Here is an 18398-nt window from a genome sequence, read left to right as displayed (position 1 = left end):
CGTTTTTCCCATATTTGCGTTTTTCCCATATATGCGTTTTTCCCATATATTCGTTTTCCCCATATATGCATTTATCACGTATATGCGTTTATCCCATACATGCGTTTATCCCATATATGCGTTTTTCCCATTTATGCGTTTCTCCCATATATGCGCTTTTCCCATATACGCGTTTTTCCCATATATACGTTTTTGCCATATATACGTTTTTTCCATAAATGCGTTTTTCCCATACATTCCTTATTCCAATACATGCATTTCTCCTATATCTGCGTTTTTCCCATATATGCGTTTATCCCATATATGCGTTTATCCCATATATGCGTTAACCCATATATGCGTTTATGCCATATATGCGTTTATCCCATGTATGTGTTTTTCCCATGTTTGCGTTTTGCCATATTTGCGTTTTTGCCATATTTGCGTTTTTGCCATATTTGCGTTATTGCCGTATTTGCGTTTTTGACATATTTGCTTTTTTGCGATATTTGCGTGTTTGCCATATTTCCGTTTTTCCCATGTTTGCGTTTTTCCCATATATCATGAACCCACCCCACCAACCATTTCCTTCTTCTAGTCAAGGTGTGCCAATAAATTCTCTTCTCCCATATTTAAGTTTTTCCAGTACGCATTTGCGTTTTTCCCATATTTGCGTTTCTCCAATATTTGCGTTTTTCCAATATTTGCGTTTTCCCATATTTCCGTTCTTGCCATATTTGCGTTTTTGCCATATTTGCGTTTTGCCATATTTGCGTTTTTCCCACATTTGCTTTTTTCCCATATTTTCGTTTTTGCCATATTTGCGTTTTTGCCATATTTGCGTTTTTGACATATTTGCGTTTTTGCCATGTTTGCGTTTTTGCCATATTTTGTTTCTCCCATACTGCGTTTCTCCCATATCTCATGTACCGATCCTACCTTCCGTTTCCTTCTTCTAGTAAAGGTGTACCACTAAATTCTCTTTTCCCATATTTCATTTTGTCCATTACTCGTGAACCCATGCTACCGACTGATTCCTTCTTTTAGTCAAGTTGTGCCCCATACTTTTCTTCTCCCGTATTTGCGTTTATCCCATATTTGCGTTTTTCCCATATTTGCATTATTCCTATATTTGCGTTTTTCTCAAATTTGCTTTTTTCCCACATTTGCTTTTTTGCCATATTTGCGTTTATTCCATATTTGCCTTTTTGCTATATTTGCAATTTTCCCATATATGCGTCTTTCCCATATATACGTCTTTCCCATATATGCGTCTTTCCCATATATGTGTCTTTCCCATATATGCGTCTTTCCCATATTTGCGTCTTTCCCATATTTGCGTTTTCCCATATTAGCGTCTTTTCCATATTAGCGTCTTTCCCATATTAGCGTCTTTGCCATATTTGCGTCTTTCCCATATTTGCGTCCTTCCCGCATTTGCGTCTTTCCCATATTTGCGTCTTTTCCATATTTGCGTTTATCCCATATTTGCGTGTTTCCCATATTTGCGTTTTTCCCATACTTGCGTTTTTCCCATATATCATAAAGCCATCCTACCAACCATTTCCTTCTTCTAGTCAAGGTGTGTCAATAAATTCTCTTCTCCCATATTTAATTTATTCCATTACTCATGAAACCATGCTACCAACAAATTGCGTCATTTAGTCAAGCTGTGCCCCACATTTCTCTTCTCCCATTTATGCGATTTTCCCATATATGCGTTTTTCCCATATATGCGTTTTTCCCATATATGCGTTTTTCCCATATATGCGTTTTTCCCATATATCCGTTTTTCCCATTTATGCGTTTTTCCCATATATGCGTTTTTCCCATATATGCGTTTTCCCCACATTTGCGTTTTCCCCAGATTTGCGTTTTTCTCATATTTGCGTTTTTCCCACACTTGCGTTTTTCCCATATTTGCTGTTTTTACATATTTGCGTTTTTCTCATTTTTGCCTTTTTCCCATATTTGCGTTTTTCCCATATTTGCGTTTTTCACATATTTGCGTTTCTCCCATATTTGAGTTTTTCACATATATGCGTTTTTCCATATTTGCATTTTTCACATATTTGCGTTTTTCCCATATATACGTTTTTCCCATATATGCGTTTCTCCCATTTATGCGTTTTTCCCATATTTGCGTTTTTCCCATATAGGCGTTTTTTCCATATATGCGTTTTTCCCATATATGCATTTTTCCCATATGTGCGATTTCCCATACGTGCGGTTTTCCCATATTTGCGTTTTTCCCATATTTGCTTTTTCCCATATTTGAGTTTTTCCTGTATTTGCGTTTTTCCCGTATTTGTGTTTTTCCCATTTTTGCGTTTTTCCCATATATGCGTTTTACCCATATTTGGGTTTTTCCCATATTTGCTTTTTTCCCATATTTGCGTTTTCCCATATTTTCCTTTTTCTCATATTTGCCTTTTTCCAACATTTGCTTTTTTCCCATATTTGTGTTTTTCCCATATATGCGTTTTTCCCATAGATGCGTTTTTCCCATATTTGCGTTTTTTCCCATATTTGCGTTTTTCCCACATTTGCGTTTTTCCCACATTTGCGTTTTTCCCACATATGCGTATCTCCCATATTTGCGATTTTCCCATACGTGCGTTTTTCACATATTTGCTTTTTACCCATATTTGCGTATTTTCCCATATTTGCGTTTTACCCGTATTTGCGTTTTTCCCGTATTTGCGTTTTTCCCACATTTGCATTTTACCCATATTTGCGTTTTTCCCTTATTTGCATTTTTCCCATATTTGCGTCTTTCCCATGTTAGCCTTTTTCCCATATTTGCGTTTTTTCCATGTTTGTTTTTTCCCATATATGCGTTTTTCCCATATATGCGTTTTTCCCATATTTGCGTTTTTCCCATATATGCGTTTTTCCCATATGTGCGTTTTTTCCATATGTGCGTTTTTCCCATATTTGCGTTTTTCCCATATTTGTGTTTTACCATATTTCCGTTTTTCCCGTATTTGCGTTTTTCCCATATTTGCGTTTTTCCCATATTTACGTTTTACCCATATTTGCGTTTTTCCCATATTTGTGTTTCTCCCATATTTGCGTTTTTTCCATATTTGCGTTTTTCCCATATTTGCGTTCTTCCCATATATCACAAACAAATCCTACCAACCATTTCCTTCTTCTTGTCAAGGTGCGCCAATAAATTCTCTTCTCTCATATTTAAGATTTTCCATTACTCATGAATCCATGCCACCAACCAATTGATTCATTTGGTCTAGTTGTGCCCCATATTTCTCTTCTCCCACATTTGCGTTTTTCCATATTTGCGTTTTTCCCATTTTGCGTCTTTCCCATTTATGCGTTTTTGCCATATATGCGTTTTTCCGATATTTGCGTTACTCCCATATTTGCGTTACTCCCATATTTGCATTACTCCCATATTTGCGTTTTCCCCATAATTGCGCATTTCCCAAATTTGCGTTTTACCCATATTTGCGTTTTTCTCATATTTGTGTTTCTCCCATATTTGCGTTTTTTCCATATTTGCGTTTTTCCCATATTTGCGTTTTTCCCATATATCATCGACAAAACCTACCAACCATTTCCTTCTTCTAGTCAAGGTGCGCTAATAAATTCTCTTCTCTCATATTTAAGATTTGCCATTATTCATGAACCCATGCTACGAACCAATTCCTTCATTTAGTCAAGTTGTGCCCCATATTTCTCTTCTCCCATATATGCGTTTTTCCCATATATACGTTTTTCCCATATATGCGTTTTTCCCTTATATGCGTTTTTCCCATACATGCGTGTTTCCCATATATGTGTTAATCCCATACATGCGTTTATCCCATATATGCATTTATCCCATATATGCGTTTTTCCCAAATTTGCGTTTTTGCCGTATGTTCGTTTTTGCGATATTTGCGTATTTGCCATATTTGCGTTTTTGCCATATTTGCGTTTTTCCCATACTTGCGTTTTTCCATATTTGCGTTTTTCCCATATATGCGTTTTTCCCATATATGCGTTTTTCCCATATATGCGTTTTTCCCATGTATGCGTTTATCCCATACATACGTTTATCCCATATGTGCGTATATCCCATAGTTGCGTTTATCCGATATATGCGTTTTTCCCATATATACGTTTATCACATGTATGCGTTTTTTCCATATTTGTGATTTTCCCATATTTGCGTCCTTCCCATATTTGCGTCTTTCCCATATTTGCGTTTATCCCATATTTGCGGTTTTTCCATATTTCCGTATATCCCATATTTGCGTGTTTCCCATATTTGCGTTCTCCCCTTATATGCGTTTTTCCCATGTTTGCGTTTTTCCCACTTTTGCAATTTCCCCATATTTGGGTTTTTGCCATATTTGCGTTTTTCCCATATTTGCGTATTTTCCCATATTTGCGTTTTCCCGAATTTGCGTTTTTCCAGTATTTGCGTTTTTCACATATTTGCCTTTTTCCCATATTTGCGTTTTTCCCACATATGCGTTTTTCCCAAATGTGCGTTTTTTCCATATGTGCGTTTTTCCCATATTTGCGTTTTTCCCATATTTGTGATTTTCCCGTATTTGCGTTTTTCCCGTATTTGCGTTTTTCCCATATTTGCGTTTTTCCCATCTTTGCGTTTTACCCATATTTGCGTTTTTCCCATATTTGTGTTTCTCCCATATTTGCGTTTTTTCCATATGTGCGTTTTTCCCATATTTGCGTTTTTCCCATATTTGTGATTTTCCCGCATTTGCGTTTTTCCCGTATTTGCGTTTTTCCCATATTTGCGTTTTTCCCATATTTGCGTTTTACCCATATTTGCGTTTTTCCCATTTTTGTGTTTCTCACATATTTGCGTTTTTCCATATTTGCGTTTTTCCCATATTTGCGTTTTTCCCATATATCATCGACAAATCCTACCAACCATTTCCTTCTTCTAGTCAAGGTGCGCCAATAAATTCTCTTCTCTCATATTTGAGATTTGCCATTACTCATGAACCCATGCTACCAACCAATTCCTTCATTTAGTCAAGTTGTGCCCCATATTTCTCTTCTCCCATATATGCGTTTTTCCCATATATAAGTTTTTCCCACATATGCGTTTTTCCCATATATGCGTTCTTCCCATACATGCGTTTTTCCCATATATGCGGTAATCCCATAAATGCGTTTATCCCATACATGCATTTATCCCATATATGCGTTTTTCCCAAATTTGCGTTTTTGCCATATGTTCGTTTTTGCGATATTTGCGTTTTTGCCATATTTGCATTTTTGCCATATTTGCGTTTTTCCCATATTTGCGTTTTTCCCATATTTGCGTTTACCCATATTTGCGTTTTTCCCACATTTGATTTTTCCCCACATTTGCGTTTTTCCCACATTTGCTTTTTTCCCACATTTGCGTTTTTCCCATATTTACGTTATTCCCTAATTTACGTTTTTCCTATATTTGCCTTTTTCCCATATTTGCGTTTTACCCATATTTGCGTTTTTCACGTATTTGCGTTTTTCCCATATTTGTTTCTTTCCCATATTTACGTTTTACACATATTAGCGTTTTTCCCATATTTGCAATTTTCCCATCTTTGTGTTTTTCCCACATTTGCGTTTTTCCTACATTTGCGGTTCTCCCACATTTGCGTTTTTCCATATTTGCGTTTTTCCCATTTTGCGTCTTTCCCATATATGCGTGTTTCCCATATATGCGTTTTTCCGATATTTGCGTTACTCCCATATTTGCGTTACTCCCATATTTGCATTACTCCCATATTTGCGGTACCCCCTTATTTGCGTTACTCCCATATTTGCGTTTCTCCCATATATGCGTTTCTCCCATAATTGCGTTTCATATTTTCGTGTCGCCTATATTTGCGTTTCTCCCATATTAGCGTTTCTCCCATATTAGCGTTTCTGCGATATTAGTGTTTTTGCCCTATTTGCGTTTTTGCCATATTTGCGTTTTTCCCATATATGCGTTTTTCCCATATATGCGTTTTTCCCATGTATGCGTTTATCCCATATATACGTTTATCCCATATGTGCATATATCCCATATTTGCGTTTATCCGATATATGCGTTTTTCCCATATATACGTTTATCCCATGTATGCATTTTTCCCATATTTGCGTTTTTGCCATATTTGCGTTTTTCAGATATTTGTGTTTTTACCATATTTGCTTTTTTGCCATATTTACGTTTTTGTCATATTTGCGTTTTTCCCATATTTGTGTTTCTCCCATATTTGCGTTTCTCCCATATTTGCGTTTCTCCCATATTTCATGTACCCATCCTACCATCCGTTTCCTTCCTCTAGTAAAGGTGTGCCACTAAATTTGCTTCTCCCATAATTCATTTTTTCCATTACTCATGAACCCATGCTACCAACCGATTCCTTGTTTTAGTCAAGTTGTGCCACAAATTCCTCTTCTCCCATATTTGCGTTTTACCTATATTTGCGTTTTTCCCATATTTGCGTTTTTCCCAAATTTGCGTTTTTCCCATATTTGGGTCTTTCCATATTTGCATTTTTCGCATATTTGCATCTTTCCCATATTTGCGTCTTTCCCATATTTGTGTCTTTCCCATATTTGCGTTTTTCCCATATTTGCGTTTTTCCCATATTTGCGTTTTCCCCATATTTGCGTTTTTCCCGTATATCATGATCCCATCCTACCAACAATTTCCTTCTTCTAGTCAAGGTGTGCCAATAAATTCTCTTCTCCCATATTTACATTTTTCCATTAATCATGAAACCATGCTACCAACCAATTGCGTCATTTAGTCAAGTTGTGCCCCAAATTTTTCTTCTCCCATATATGCGTTTTTCCCATATATGCGTTTTTCCCATTTATGCGCTTTTCCCATATATGCGTTTTTCCCATATTTGCGTTTTTCCCATATATGCGTTTTTCCTATATATGCGTTTTTCCCATATTTGCGTCTTTCCCACATTTGCGTTTTTCCTACATTTGCGTTTTCCCCACATTTGCGTCTTTGCCATATTTGCGTTTCTCCCATATTTGCGTTTTTCCCATATCGCACGTACCCATCCAACCATCTGTTTCCTTCTTCCAGTAAAGGTGTGCCACTAAATGCTCTTCTCCCTTATTTAGTTTTTTCAATTACTCGTGATCCCATGCTACCAACCGATTCCTTCTTTTAGTCAAGTTATGCCCTATACTTCTCTTCTCCCGTTTTTGCGTTTTCCCATATTTGCGTTTTTGCCATATTTGCGTTTTTGCCATATTTGCGTTTTTGCCATATTTCTGTTTTTGCCAAATTTGCGTTTTTGCCATATTTGCGTTTTTACCATATTTGCGTTTTTGCCATATTTACGTTTCTCCCATATTTGCGTTTCTCCCATATCACATGTACCCATCCTACCATCCGTTTCCTTCTTCTAGTAAAGGTGTGCCACTAAATTCTCTTCTCCCATATTTCATATTTTCCATTACTCGTGAACCCATGCTACCTACCGATTTCTTCTTTTGGTCAAGTTGTGCCCCATACTCCCCTTCTCCCGTATTTGCGTTTTTCCTATATTTGCGTTTTTCCAAATTTGCGTTTTTCCCATATTTGCGTTTTTCCAATATTTGCGTCTTTCCCATATTTGCGTTTTTCCCATATTTGCGTTTTTCCCATATTTGCGTTTTTCCCAATTTGCGTTTTTCCCATATATCATGAACGTATCCTACCAACAATTTCCTACTTCGAGTCAAGGTGTGCCAATAAATTCTCTTCTCCCATATTTAAATTTTTCCATTACTCATGAAACCATGCTACCAACCAATTGCGTCATTTAGTCAAGTTGTGCCCCACATTTCTCTTCTCCCATATACGCGTTTTTCCCATATATGCGTTTTTCCCATATATGCGTTTTTCCCATATATGCGTTTTTCCCATTAATGCGCTTTTCCCATATACGCGTTTTTCCCATATTTGCGTTTTTACCATATATGCGTTTTTCCTATATATGCGTTTTTCCCATATTTGCGTCTTTCCCACATTTGCGTTTTTCCCATATTTGCGTCTTTCCCATATTTGCGTTTTTCCCATATTTGCATCTTTCCCATATTTGCGTCTTTCCCATATTTGTGTCTTTCCCATATTTGCGTTTTTCCCATAGTTGCGTTTTTCCCATATTTGCTTTTTTCCCATATGTCATGAACCCATCCTACCAACAATTTCCTTCTTCTAGTCAAGGTGTGCCAATAAATTCTCTTCTCCCATATTTAAATTTTTCCATTACTCATGAAACCATGCTACCAACCAATTGCGTCATTTAGTCAAGTTGTGCCCCACATCTCTTTTCTCCCATATATGCGTTTTTTCCATATATGCGTTTTTCCCATATATGCGTTTATCCCATTTATGCGCTTTTCCTATATATGCGTTTTCCCGTATTTGCGTTTTTCCTATGTATGCGTTTTTCCTAAATATGCGTTTCTCCCATATTTGCGTCTTTCCCACATTTGCGTTTTTCCTACATTTGCGTTTTCCCCACATTTGCGTTTTTGCCATATTTACGTTTCTCCCATATTTGCGTTTTTCCCATATCGCACGTACCCATCCAACCATCCGTTTCCTTCTTCTAGTAAAGGTGTGCCACAAAATGCTCTTCTCTCTTATTTAGTTTTTTCCATTACTCGTGATCCCATGCTACCAACCGATTCCTTGTTTTAGTCAAGTTGTGCCACATACTCCTCTTCTCCCATATTTGCGTTTTACTCTTATTTGCGTTTTTCCCATATTTGCGTTTTTCCCAAATTTGCGTTTTTCCCATATTTGCGTTTTTCCCATATTTGCGTCTTTCCCATATTTGCGTTTTTCCCATATTTGCATCTTTCCCATATTTGCGTCTTTCCCATATTTGTTTCTTTCCCATATTTGTGTCTTTCCCATATTTGCGTTTTTCCCATATTTGCGTTTTTCCCATATTTGCAATTTTCCCATATTTGCGTTTCTCCCATATTTGCGTTTCTCCCATATTTGCGTTTCTCCCATATTTGCGTTTCTCCTGTACCTCATGTACCCATCCTACCATCCGTTTCCTTCCTCTAGTAAAGGTGTGCCACTAAGTTCACGTCTCACATATTTCATTTTTTCCATTACTCATGAACCCATGCTACCAAACGATTCCTTGTTTTAGTCAAGTTGTGCCACAAATTCCTCTTCTCCCATATTTGCGATTTACCTATATTTGCGTTTTTCCCGTATTTGCGTTTTTCCCAAATTTGCGTTTTTCCCATATTTGGGTCTTTCCATATTTGCATTTTTCGCATATTTGCATCTTTCCCATATTTGCGTCTTTCCCATATTTGTGTCTTTCCCATATTTGCGTTTTTCCCATATTTGCGTTTTTCCCATATTTGCGTTTTCCCCATATTTGCGTTTTTCCCATATATCATGAACCCATCCCACCAACAATTTCCTTCTTCTAGTCAAGGTGTGCCAATAAATTCTCTTCTCCCATATTTAAATTTTTCCATTAATCATGAAACCATGCTACCAACCAATTGCGTCATTTAGTCAAGTTGTGCCCCAAATTTTTCTTCTCCCATATATGCGTTTTTCCCATATATGCGTTTTTCCCATTTATGCGCTTTTTCCATATATGCGTTTTTCCCAAATTTGCGTTTTTCCCATATATGCGTTCTTCCTATATATGCGTTTTTCCCATATTTGCGTCTTTCCCATATTTGCGTTTTTCCTACATTTGCGTTTTCCCCACATTTGCGTCTTTGCCATATTTGCGTTTCTCCCATATTTGCGTTTTTCCCATATCGCACGTACCCATCCAACCATCTGTTTCCTTCTTCCAGTAAAGGTGTGCCACTAAATGCTCTTCTCCCTTATTTAGTTTTTTCCATTACTCGTGATCCCATGCTACCAACCGATTCCTTCTTTTAGTCAAGTTGTGCCCTATACTTCTCTTCTCCCGTTTTTGCGTTTTCCCATATTTGCCTTTTTGCCATATTTGCGTTTTTGCCATATATGCGTTTTTGCCATATTTCTGTTTTTGCCAAATTTGCGTTTTTGCCATATTTGCGTTTTTACCATATTTGCGTTTCTCCCATATCACATGTACCCATCCTACCATCCGTTTCCTTCTTCTAGTAAAGGTGTGCCACTAAATTCTCTACTCCCATATTTCATTTTTTCCATTACTCGTGAACCCATGCTACCTACCGATTTCTTCTTTTGGTCAAGTTGTGCCCCATACTTCTCTTCTCCCGTATTTGCGTTTTTCCTATATTTGCGTTTTTCCAAATTTGCGTTTTTCCCATATTTGCGTTTTTCCAATATTTGCGTCTTTCCCATATTTGCGTTTTTCCCATATTTGCGTTTTTCCCATATTTGCGTTTTTCCCAATTTGCGTTTTTCCCATATATCATGAACGTATCCTACCAACAATTTCCTACTTCGAGTCAAGGTGTGCCAATAAATTCTCTTCTCAAATATTTAAATTTTTCCATTACTCATGAAACCATGCTACCAACCAATTGCGTCATTTAGTCAAGTTGTGCCCCCCATTTCTCTTCTCCCATATACGCGTTTTTCCCATATATGCGTTTTTCCCATATATGCGTTTTTCCCATTAATGCGCTTTTCCCATATACGCGTTTTTCCCATATTTGCGTTTTTCCCATATATGCGTTTTTCCTATATATGCGTTTTTCCCATAGTTGCGTTTTTCCCATATTTGCTTTTTTCCCATATATCATGAACCCATCCTACCAACAATTTCCTTCTTCTAGTCAAGGTGTGCCAATAAATTCTCATCTCCCATATTTAAGTTTTTCCATTACTCATGAAACCATGCTACAAACGATTTGCGTCATTTAGTCAAGTTGTGCACCACATTTCTCTTCTCCAATTTATGCATTTTTCCCATATATGCGTTTTTCCCATATATGCATTTTCCCATATATATGTTTTTTCCATATATGCGTTTTTCCAATATTTGCGTTTTCCCCACATTTGCGTTTTTCCCATATTTGCGTTTTTGCCAAATTTGCGTTTTACGCCTTATTTGCGTTTTTCCCATTTTTGCGTTTTTCCCATTTTTTGCTTTTTCCCATATTTGCGTTTTCCCCATATTTGCGTTTTTCCCATATTTATCTTTTACCCATATTTGCGTTTTACCCAATATTTGCGTTTTTCCCATATTTGCGTTTTTCCCATATTTGCGTTTTTCCCATGTTATCCTTTTTCCCATATTTGCGTTTTACCCATATTTGCGTTTTTCCAATATTTCCTTTTTTCCCATATTTTCGTTTTCCCATATATCATGGACAATTCCTACCAACCATTTCCTTCTTCTAGTCAAGCCATGCCAATAAATTCTCTTCTCTCATATTTAAGATTTTCCATTACTCATGAACCTATGCTACCAACCAATTCCTTCATATAGTCAAGTTGTGCCCCATATATCTCTTCTCCCATATATGCCTTTTTCCCTTATATGCGTATTTCCCATATTTGCGTTTTTTTCCATATTTGCGATTTTTCCCACATTTGCGTTTTTCCCATATTTGCGTTTTTCCCATATTTGCGTTTTTCCCGTATTTGCGTTTTTCCCATATTTGCTTTTTTCCCATATTTGCGTTTTACCCATATTTGCGATTTTCCCATAATTACGTTTTTCCAATATTTTCGTTTTTCCCATATCTGCCTTTTTCCCATATTTGCGTTTTCCCCATATTTGCGTTTTTGCCATATATGCGTTTGTGCCATATATGCGTTTTTCCCATATATCCGTTTTCCCATATTTGGGTTTCTCCCATATTTGCGTTTTCCCCATAAATGTGTTCTTACCATAAGTGCGTTTTTACCATATGTGCGTTCTTCACAGTTTTGCGTTTTTCCCATATTTACGTTGTTCCCATATTTGCGTTTTACCCATATTTGCGTTTTTCCCATATTTGCGTTTTTCCCATATTTGTGTTTTTCCCATATATCATGGACAAATTCTAGCAATTCTTATAGTCAAGGTGTGCCAATAACTTCTCTTCTCTCATATTTAAGATTTTCCATTACTCATTAACCCATGATACCAAACCATTCCTTCATTTAGTCGAGTTGTTCCCCATATTTCTCATCTCCCATATATGCGTATTTCCCATATATGCGTTGTTCCCATATTTGCGTTTTTTCCCATATTTGCATTTTTTCCCATATTTGCGTTTTCCCATATTTGCTTTTTTGCCATATTTGCGTTTTTCACACATTTCCGTTTTTGCCACATTTGCGTTTTTCACATATTTGCGTTTTTCCCATATTTGCGTTTTTCCTATATTTGCCTTTTTCCGATATTTGCGTTTTTCCCGTATTTGCGTTTTTCCTGTATTTGCGTTTTTCCCATATTTGTGTTTTTCCCATATTTGTGTTTTTCCCATATTTGCGTTTTTCCCATATTTGCGTTTTTCCCATATTTGCGTTTTTCCCATATATGCGTTTTTCCCATATATTCGTTTTCCCCATATATGCATTTATCACGTATATGCGTTTATCCCATACATGCGTTTATCCCATATATACGTTTATCCCATACATGCGTTTATCCCATATTTGCGTTTATGCCATATATGCATTTTTTCCATATTTGCGTTTTGCCATATTTGCGTTTTTGCCATATTTTCGTTTCTGCCATATTTGCGTTTTTGCCATATTTGCGTTTTTGCCTTATTTGCATTTTAGCTGTATTTGCGTTTTTCCCATATTTGCGTTTTTCCCATATTTGCGTTTCTCCCATATTTGCATTTCTCCCATATTTGCGTAATTCCCTAATTTGCGTTTTACCTATATTTAACACAAATATATTATATTTAACACAAATATATTTGCGTTTTCCCCATATTTGCGTTTTTCCCAAATTTGCGTTTTTCCCAAATTTGCGTTTTTCCCATATTTGCGTCTTTCCCATATTTGCGTTTTTCCCATATTTGCATCTTTCCCATATTTGCGTCTTTCCCATATTTGCGTTTATCCAATATTCGCGTTTTTCCCACATTTGCGTTTTTCCCATATTTCCATTTTTTTCATATTTGCTGTTTTTACATATATCATGAACCCATCCTACCAACTATTTCCTTCTTCTAGTCGAGGTGTGCCAATAAATTCTCTTCTCCCATATTTAAGTTTTCCATCACTCATGAAACCATGTTACCAACCAATTGCGTCATTTAGTCAAGTTGTGCCCCAGATTTCTCTTCTCCCATATATGCGTTTTTCCCATATAGGTGTTTTCCCATATATGCGTTTTTCCCATTTATGCGTTTCTCCCATATATGCGCTTTTCCCATATACGCGTTTTTCCCATATATACGTTTTTGCCATATATACGTTTTTCCCATATATGCGTTTTTCCCATACATTCCTTTTTCCAATATATGCATTTCTCCTATATCTGCGTTTTTCCCATATATGCATTTATCCCATATATGCGTTTATCCCATATATGCGTTAACCCATATATGCGTTTATGCCATATATGCGTTTATCCCATGTATGTGCTTTCCCATGTTTGCGTTTTCCCATATTTGCGTTTTTGCCATATTTGCGTTTTTGCCATATTTGCGTTATTGCCGTATTTGCGTTTTTGACATATTTGCTTTTTTGCGATATTTGCGTGTTTGCCATATTTCCGTTTTTCCCATGTTTGCGTTTTTCCCATATATCATGAACCCATCCCACCAACCATTTCCTTCTTCTAGTCAAGGTGTGCCAATAAATTCTCTTCTCCCATATTTAAGTTTTTCCAGTACGCATTTGCGTTTTTCCCATATTTGCGTTTTTCCAATATTTGCGTTTTTCCAATACTTGCGTTTTCCCATATTTCCGTTCTTGCCATATTTGCGTTTTTGCCATATTTGCGTTTTGCCATATTTGCGTTTTTCCCACATTTGCTTTTTTGCCATATTTGCGTTTTTGCCATATTTGCGTTTTTGCCATATTTGCGTTTTTGACATATTTGCGTTTTTGCCAAATTTGCGTTTTTGCCATATTTTGTTTCTCCCATACTGCGTTTCTCCCATATCTCATGTACCGATCCTACCTTCCGTTTCCTTCTTCTAGTAAAGGTGTACCACTAAATTCTCTTTTCCCATATTTCATTTTGTCCATTACTCGTGAACCCATGCTACCGACTGATTCCTTCTTTTAGTCAAGTTGTGCCCCATACTTTTCTTCTCCCGTATTTGCGTTTATCCCATATTTGCGTTTTTCCCATATTTGTGTTATTCCTATATTTGCGTTTTTCTCAAATTTGCTTTTTTCCCACATTTGCTTTTTTGCCATATTTGCGTTTATTCCATATTTGCCTTATTGCTATATTTGGAATTTTCCCATATATGCGTCTTTCCCATATATACGTCTTTCCCATATATGCGTCTTTCCCATATATGTGTCTTTCCCATATATGCGTCTTTCCCATATTTGCGTCTTTCCCATATTTGCGTTTTCCCATATTAGCGTCTTTTCCATATTAGCGTCTTTCCCATATTAGCGTCTTTGCCATATTTGCGTCTTTCCCATATTTGCTTCCTTCCCCCATTTGCGTCTTTCCTATATTTGCGTCTTTTCCATATTTGCGTTTATCCCATATTTGCGTGTTTCCCATATTTGCGTTTTTCCCATACTTGCGTTTTTCCCATATATCATAAAGCCATCCTACCAACCATTTCCTTGTTCTAGTCAAGGTGTGTCAATAAATTCTCTTCTCCCATATTTAATTTATTCCGTTACTCATGAAACCATGCTACCAACAAATTGCGTCATTTAGTCAAGCTGTGCCCCACATTTCTCTTCTCCCATTTATGCGATTTTCCCATATATGCGTTTTTCCCATATATGCGTTTTTCCCATATATGCGTTTTTCCCATATATGCGTTTTTCCCATATATCCGTTTTTCCCATATATGCGTTTTTCCCATATATGCGTTTTCCCCACATTTGCGTTTTCCCCAGATTTGCGTTTTTCTCATATTTGCGTTTTTCCCACACTTGCGTTTTTCCCATATTTGCTGTTTTTACATATTTGCGTTTTTCTCATTTTTGCCTTTTTCCCATATTTGCGTTTTTCCCATATTTGCGTTTTTCACATATTTGCGTTTCTCCCATATTTGAGTTTTTCACATATATGCGTTTTTCCATATTTGCATTTTTCACATATTTGCGTTTTTCCCATATATACGTTTTTCCCATATATGCGTTTTTCCCATTTATGCGTTTTTCCCATATTTGCGTTTTTCCCATATATGCGTTTTTTCCATATATGCGTTTTTCCCATATATGCATTTTTCCCATATGTGCGATTTCCCATACGTGCGGTTTCCCATATTTGCGGTTTTCCCATATTTGCTTTTTCCCATATTTGAGTTTTTCCTGTATTTCCGTTTTTCCCGTATTTGTGTTTTTCCCATTTTTGCGTTTTTCCCATATATGCGTTTTACCCATATTTGGGTTTTTCCCATATTTGCTTTTTTCCCATATTTGCGTTTTCCCATATTTTCTTTTTTCTCATATTTGCCTTTTTCCCACATTTGCTTTTTTCCCATATTTGTGTTTTTCCCATATATGCGTTTTTCCCATAGATGCGTTTTTCCCATATTTTCGTTTTTTCCCATATTTGCGTTTTTTCCACATTTGCGTTTTTCCCACATTTGCGTTTTTCCCACATATGCGTATCTCCCATATTTGCGATTTTCCCATACGTGTGTTTTTCACATATTTGCGTTTTACCCATATTTGCGTATTTTCCCATATTTGCGTTTTACCCGTATTTGCGTTTTTCCCGTATTTGCGTTTTTCCCACATTTGCGTTTTACCCATATTTGCGTTTTTCCCTTATTTGCATTTTTCCCATATTTGCGTCTTTCCCATGTTAGCTTTTTTCCCATATTTGCGTTTTTGTCATATTTGTTTTTTCCCATATATGCGTTTTTCCCATATATGCGTTTTTCCCATATTTGCGTTTTCCCATATATGCGTTTTTCCCATATTTGTGTTTCTCCCATATTTGCGTTTTACCCATATTTGCGTTTTTCCCATATTTGTGTTTCTCCCATATTTGCGTTTTTTCCATATTTGCGTTTTTCCCATATTTGCGTTCTTCCCATATATCACAAACAAATCCTACCAACCATTTCCTTCTTCTAGTCAAGGTGCGCCAATAAATTCTCTTCTCTCATATTTAAGATTTTCCATTACTCATGAACCCATGCCACCAACCAATTGATTCATTTGGTCTAGTTGTGCCCCATATTTCTCTTCTCCCATATATGCGTTTTTCCCATATATACGTTTTTCCCACATATGCGTTTTTCCCATATATGCGTTCTTCCCATACATGCGTTTTTCCCATATATGCGGTAATCCCATAAATGCGTTTATCCCATATATGCATTTATCCCACATATGCGTTTTTCCCAAATTTGCGTTTTTGCCATATGTTCGTTTTTGCGATATTTGCGTTTTTGCCATATTTGCATTTTTGCCATATTTACGTTTTTCCCATATTTGCGTTTTTCCCATATTTGCGTTTACCCATATTTGCATTTTTCCCACATTTGATTTTTCCCCACATTTGCGTTTTTCCCAAATTTGCTTTTTTCCCACATCTGCGTTTTTCCCATATTTACGTTATTCCCATATTTACGTTTTTCCTATATTTGCCTTTTTCCCATATTTGCGTTTTACCCATATTTGCGTTTTTCACGTATTTGCGTTTTTCCCATATTTATTTCTTTCCCATATTTGCATTTTACACATATTAGCGTTTTTCCCATATTTACAATTTTCCAAACTTTGTGTTCTTCCCACATTTGCGGTTCTCCCACATTTGCGTTTTTCCATATTTGCGTTTTTCCCATTTTGCGTCTTTCCCATTTATGCGTTTTTGCCATATATGCGTTTTTCCGATATTTGCGTTACTCCCATATTTGCGTTACTCCCATATTTGCATTACTCCCATATTTGCGTTTTCCCCATAATTGCGCATTTCCCAAATTTGCGTTTTACCCATATTTGCGTTTTTCTCATATTTGTGTTTCTCCCATATTTGCGTTTTTTCCATATTTGCGTTTTTCCCATTTTTGCGTTTTTCCCATATATCATCGACAAAACCTGCCAACCATTTCCTTCTTCTAGTCAAGGTGCGCTAATAAATTCTCTTCTCTCATATTTAAGATTTGCCATTATTCATGAACCCATGCTACCAACCAATTCCTTCATTTAGTCAAGTTGTGCCCCATATTTCTCTTCTCCCATATATGCGTTTTTCCCATATATACGTTTTTCCCATATATGCGTTTTTCCCATATATGCGTTTTTCCCAAATTTGCGTTTTTGCCGTATGTTCGTTTTTGCGATATTTGGGTATTTGCCATATTTGCATTTTTGCCATATTTGCGTTTTTCCCATAGTTGCGTTTTTCCCATATTTGCATTTACCCATATTTTCGATTTTCCCACATTTGCGTTTTCCCAACATTTGCGTTTTTCCCACATTTGCGTTTTTCCCACATTTGCGTTTCTCCCATATTTAAGTTTTTCCCATATTTACGTTTTTCCTATATTTGCCTTTATCCCATATTTGCGTTTTACCCATATTTGCGTTTTTCACATATTTGCGTTTTTCCCATATTTGTTTCATTCCCATATTTGCGTTTTACACATATTTGCGTTTTTCCCATATTTGCGATTTTCCCACATTAGTGTTTTTCCCATATTTGCGTTTTTCCCATATTGCCTTTTTCCCATATTTCCGTTTTTCCCATTTTGCGTTTTTCCCATGTATGCGTTTTTCCCATATATGCGTTTTTCCGATATTTGCGTCACTCCCATATTTGCGTTACTCCCATATTTGCGGTACTCCCATCTTTGCGTTTCTCCCATATTTGCGTTTCTCCCATAATTGCATTTCTCTCATATTTGCGTGTCGCCTATATTTGCATTTCTCCCATATTTGCGTTTGTACCATATTTGCGTTTCTCCCATATTTGCGTTTCTCCTATATTAGCGTTTCTCCCATATTAGCGTTTCTGCCATATTAGTGTTTTTGCCATATTTGCGTTTTTGCCATATTTGCGTTTTTCCCATATTTGCGTTTTTCCATATTTGCGTTTTTCCCATATATGCGTTTTTCCCATATATGCGTTTTTCCCATATATGCGTTTTTCCCATGTATACGTTTATACCATATATACGTTTATCCCATATGTGCGTATATCCCATATTTGCGTTTATCCGATATATGCGTTTTTCCCATATATACGTTTATCACATGTATGCGTTTTTCCCATATTTGTGATTTTCCCATATTTGCGTCTTTCCCATATTTGCGTCTTTCCCATATTTGCGTTTATCCCATATTTGCGTTTTTTCCATATTTCCGTATATCCCATATTTGCGTTTTTCCCATATTTGCGTTTTTC

The 18398-nt window shown here is 36.5% G+C and overlaps 1 protein-coding gene across 1 annotated transcript; it reads right to left on the bottom strand.

The window, feature by feature from the left end:
- Positions 1-15186: 15186 nt before the first annotated feature.
- LOC126249127 (uncharacterized) lies at positions 15187-15627 on the bottom strand. The gene has a single exon (XM_049950780.1). The coding sequence runs from the start codon at positions 15625-15627 to the stop codon at positions 15187-15189; it is 441 nt and encodes a 146-aa protein (XP_049806737.1).
- Positions 15628-18398: the final 2771 nt, after the last annotated feature.

Source organism: Schistocerca nitens, chromosome 3 (genome assembly GCF_023898315.1).
Source record: "Schistocerca nitens isolate TAMUIC-IGC-003100 chromosome 3, iqSchNite1.1, whole genome shotgun sequence".
Lineage (NCBI taxonomy): Eukaryota > Metazoa > Arthropoda > Insecta > Orthoptera > Acrididae > Schistocerca > Schistocerca nitens.
Note: the sequence above shows the minus strand (reverse complement) of the source record. Positions and strands in the feature narration are given on the sequence as shown.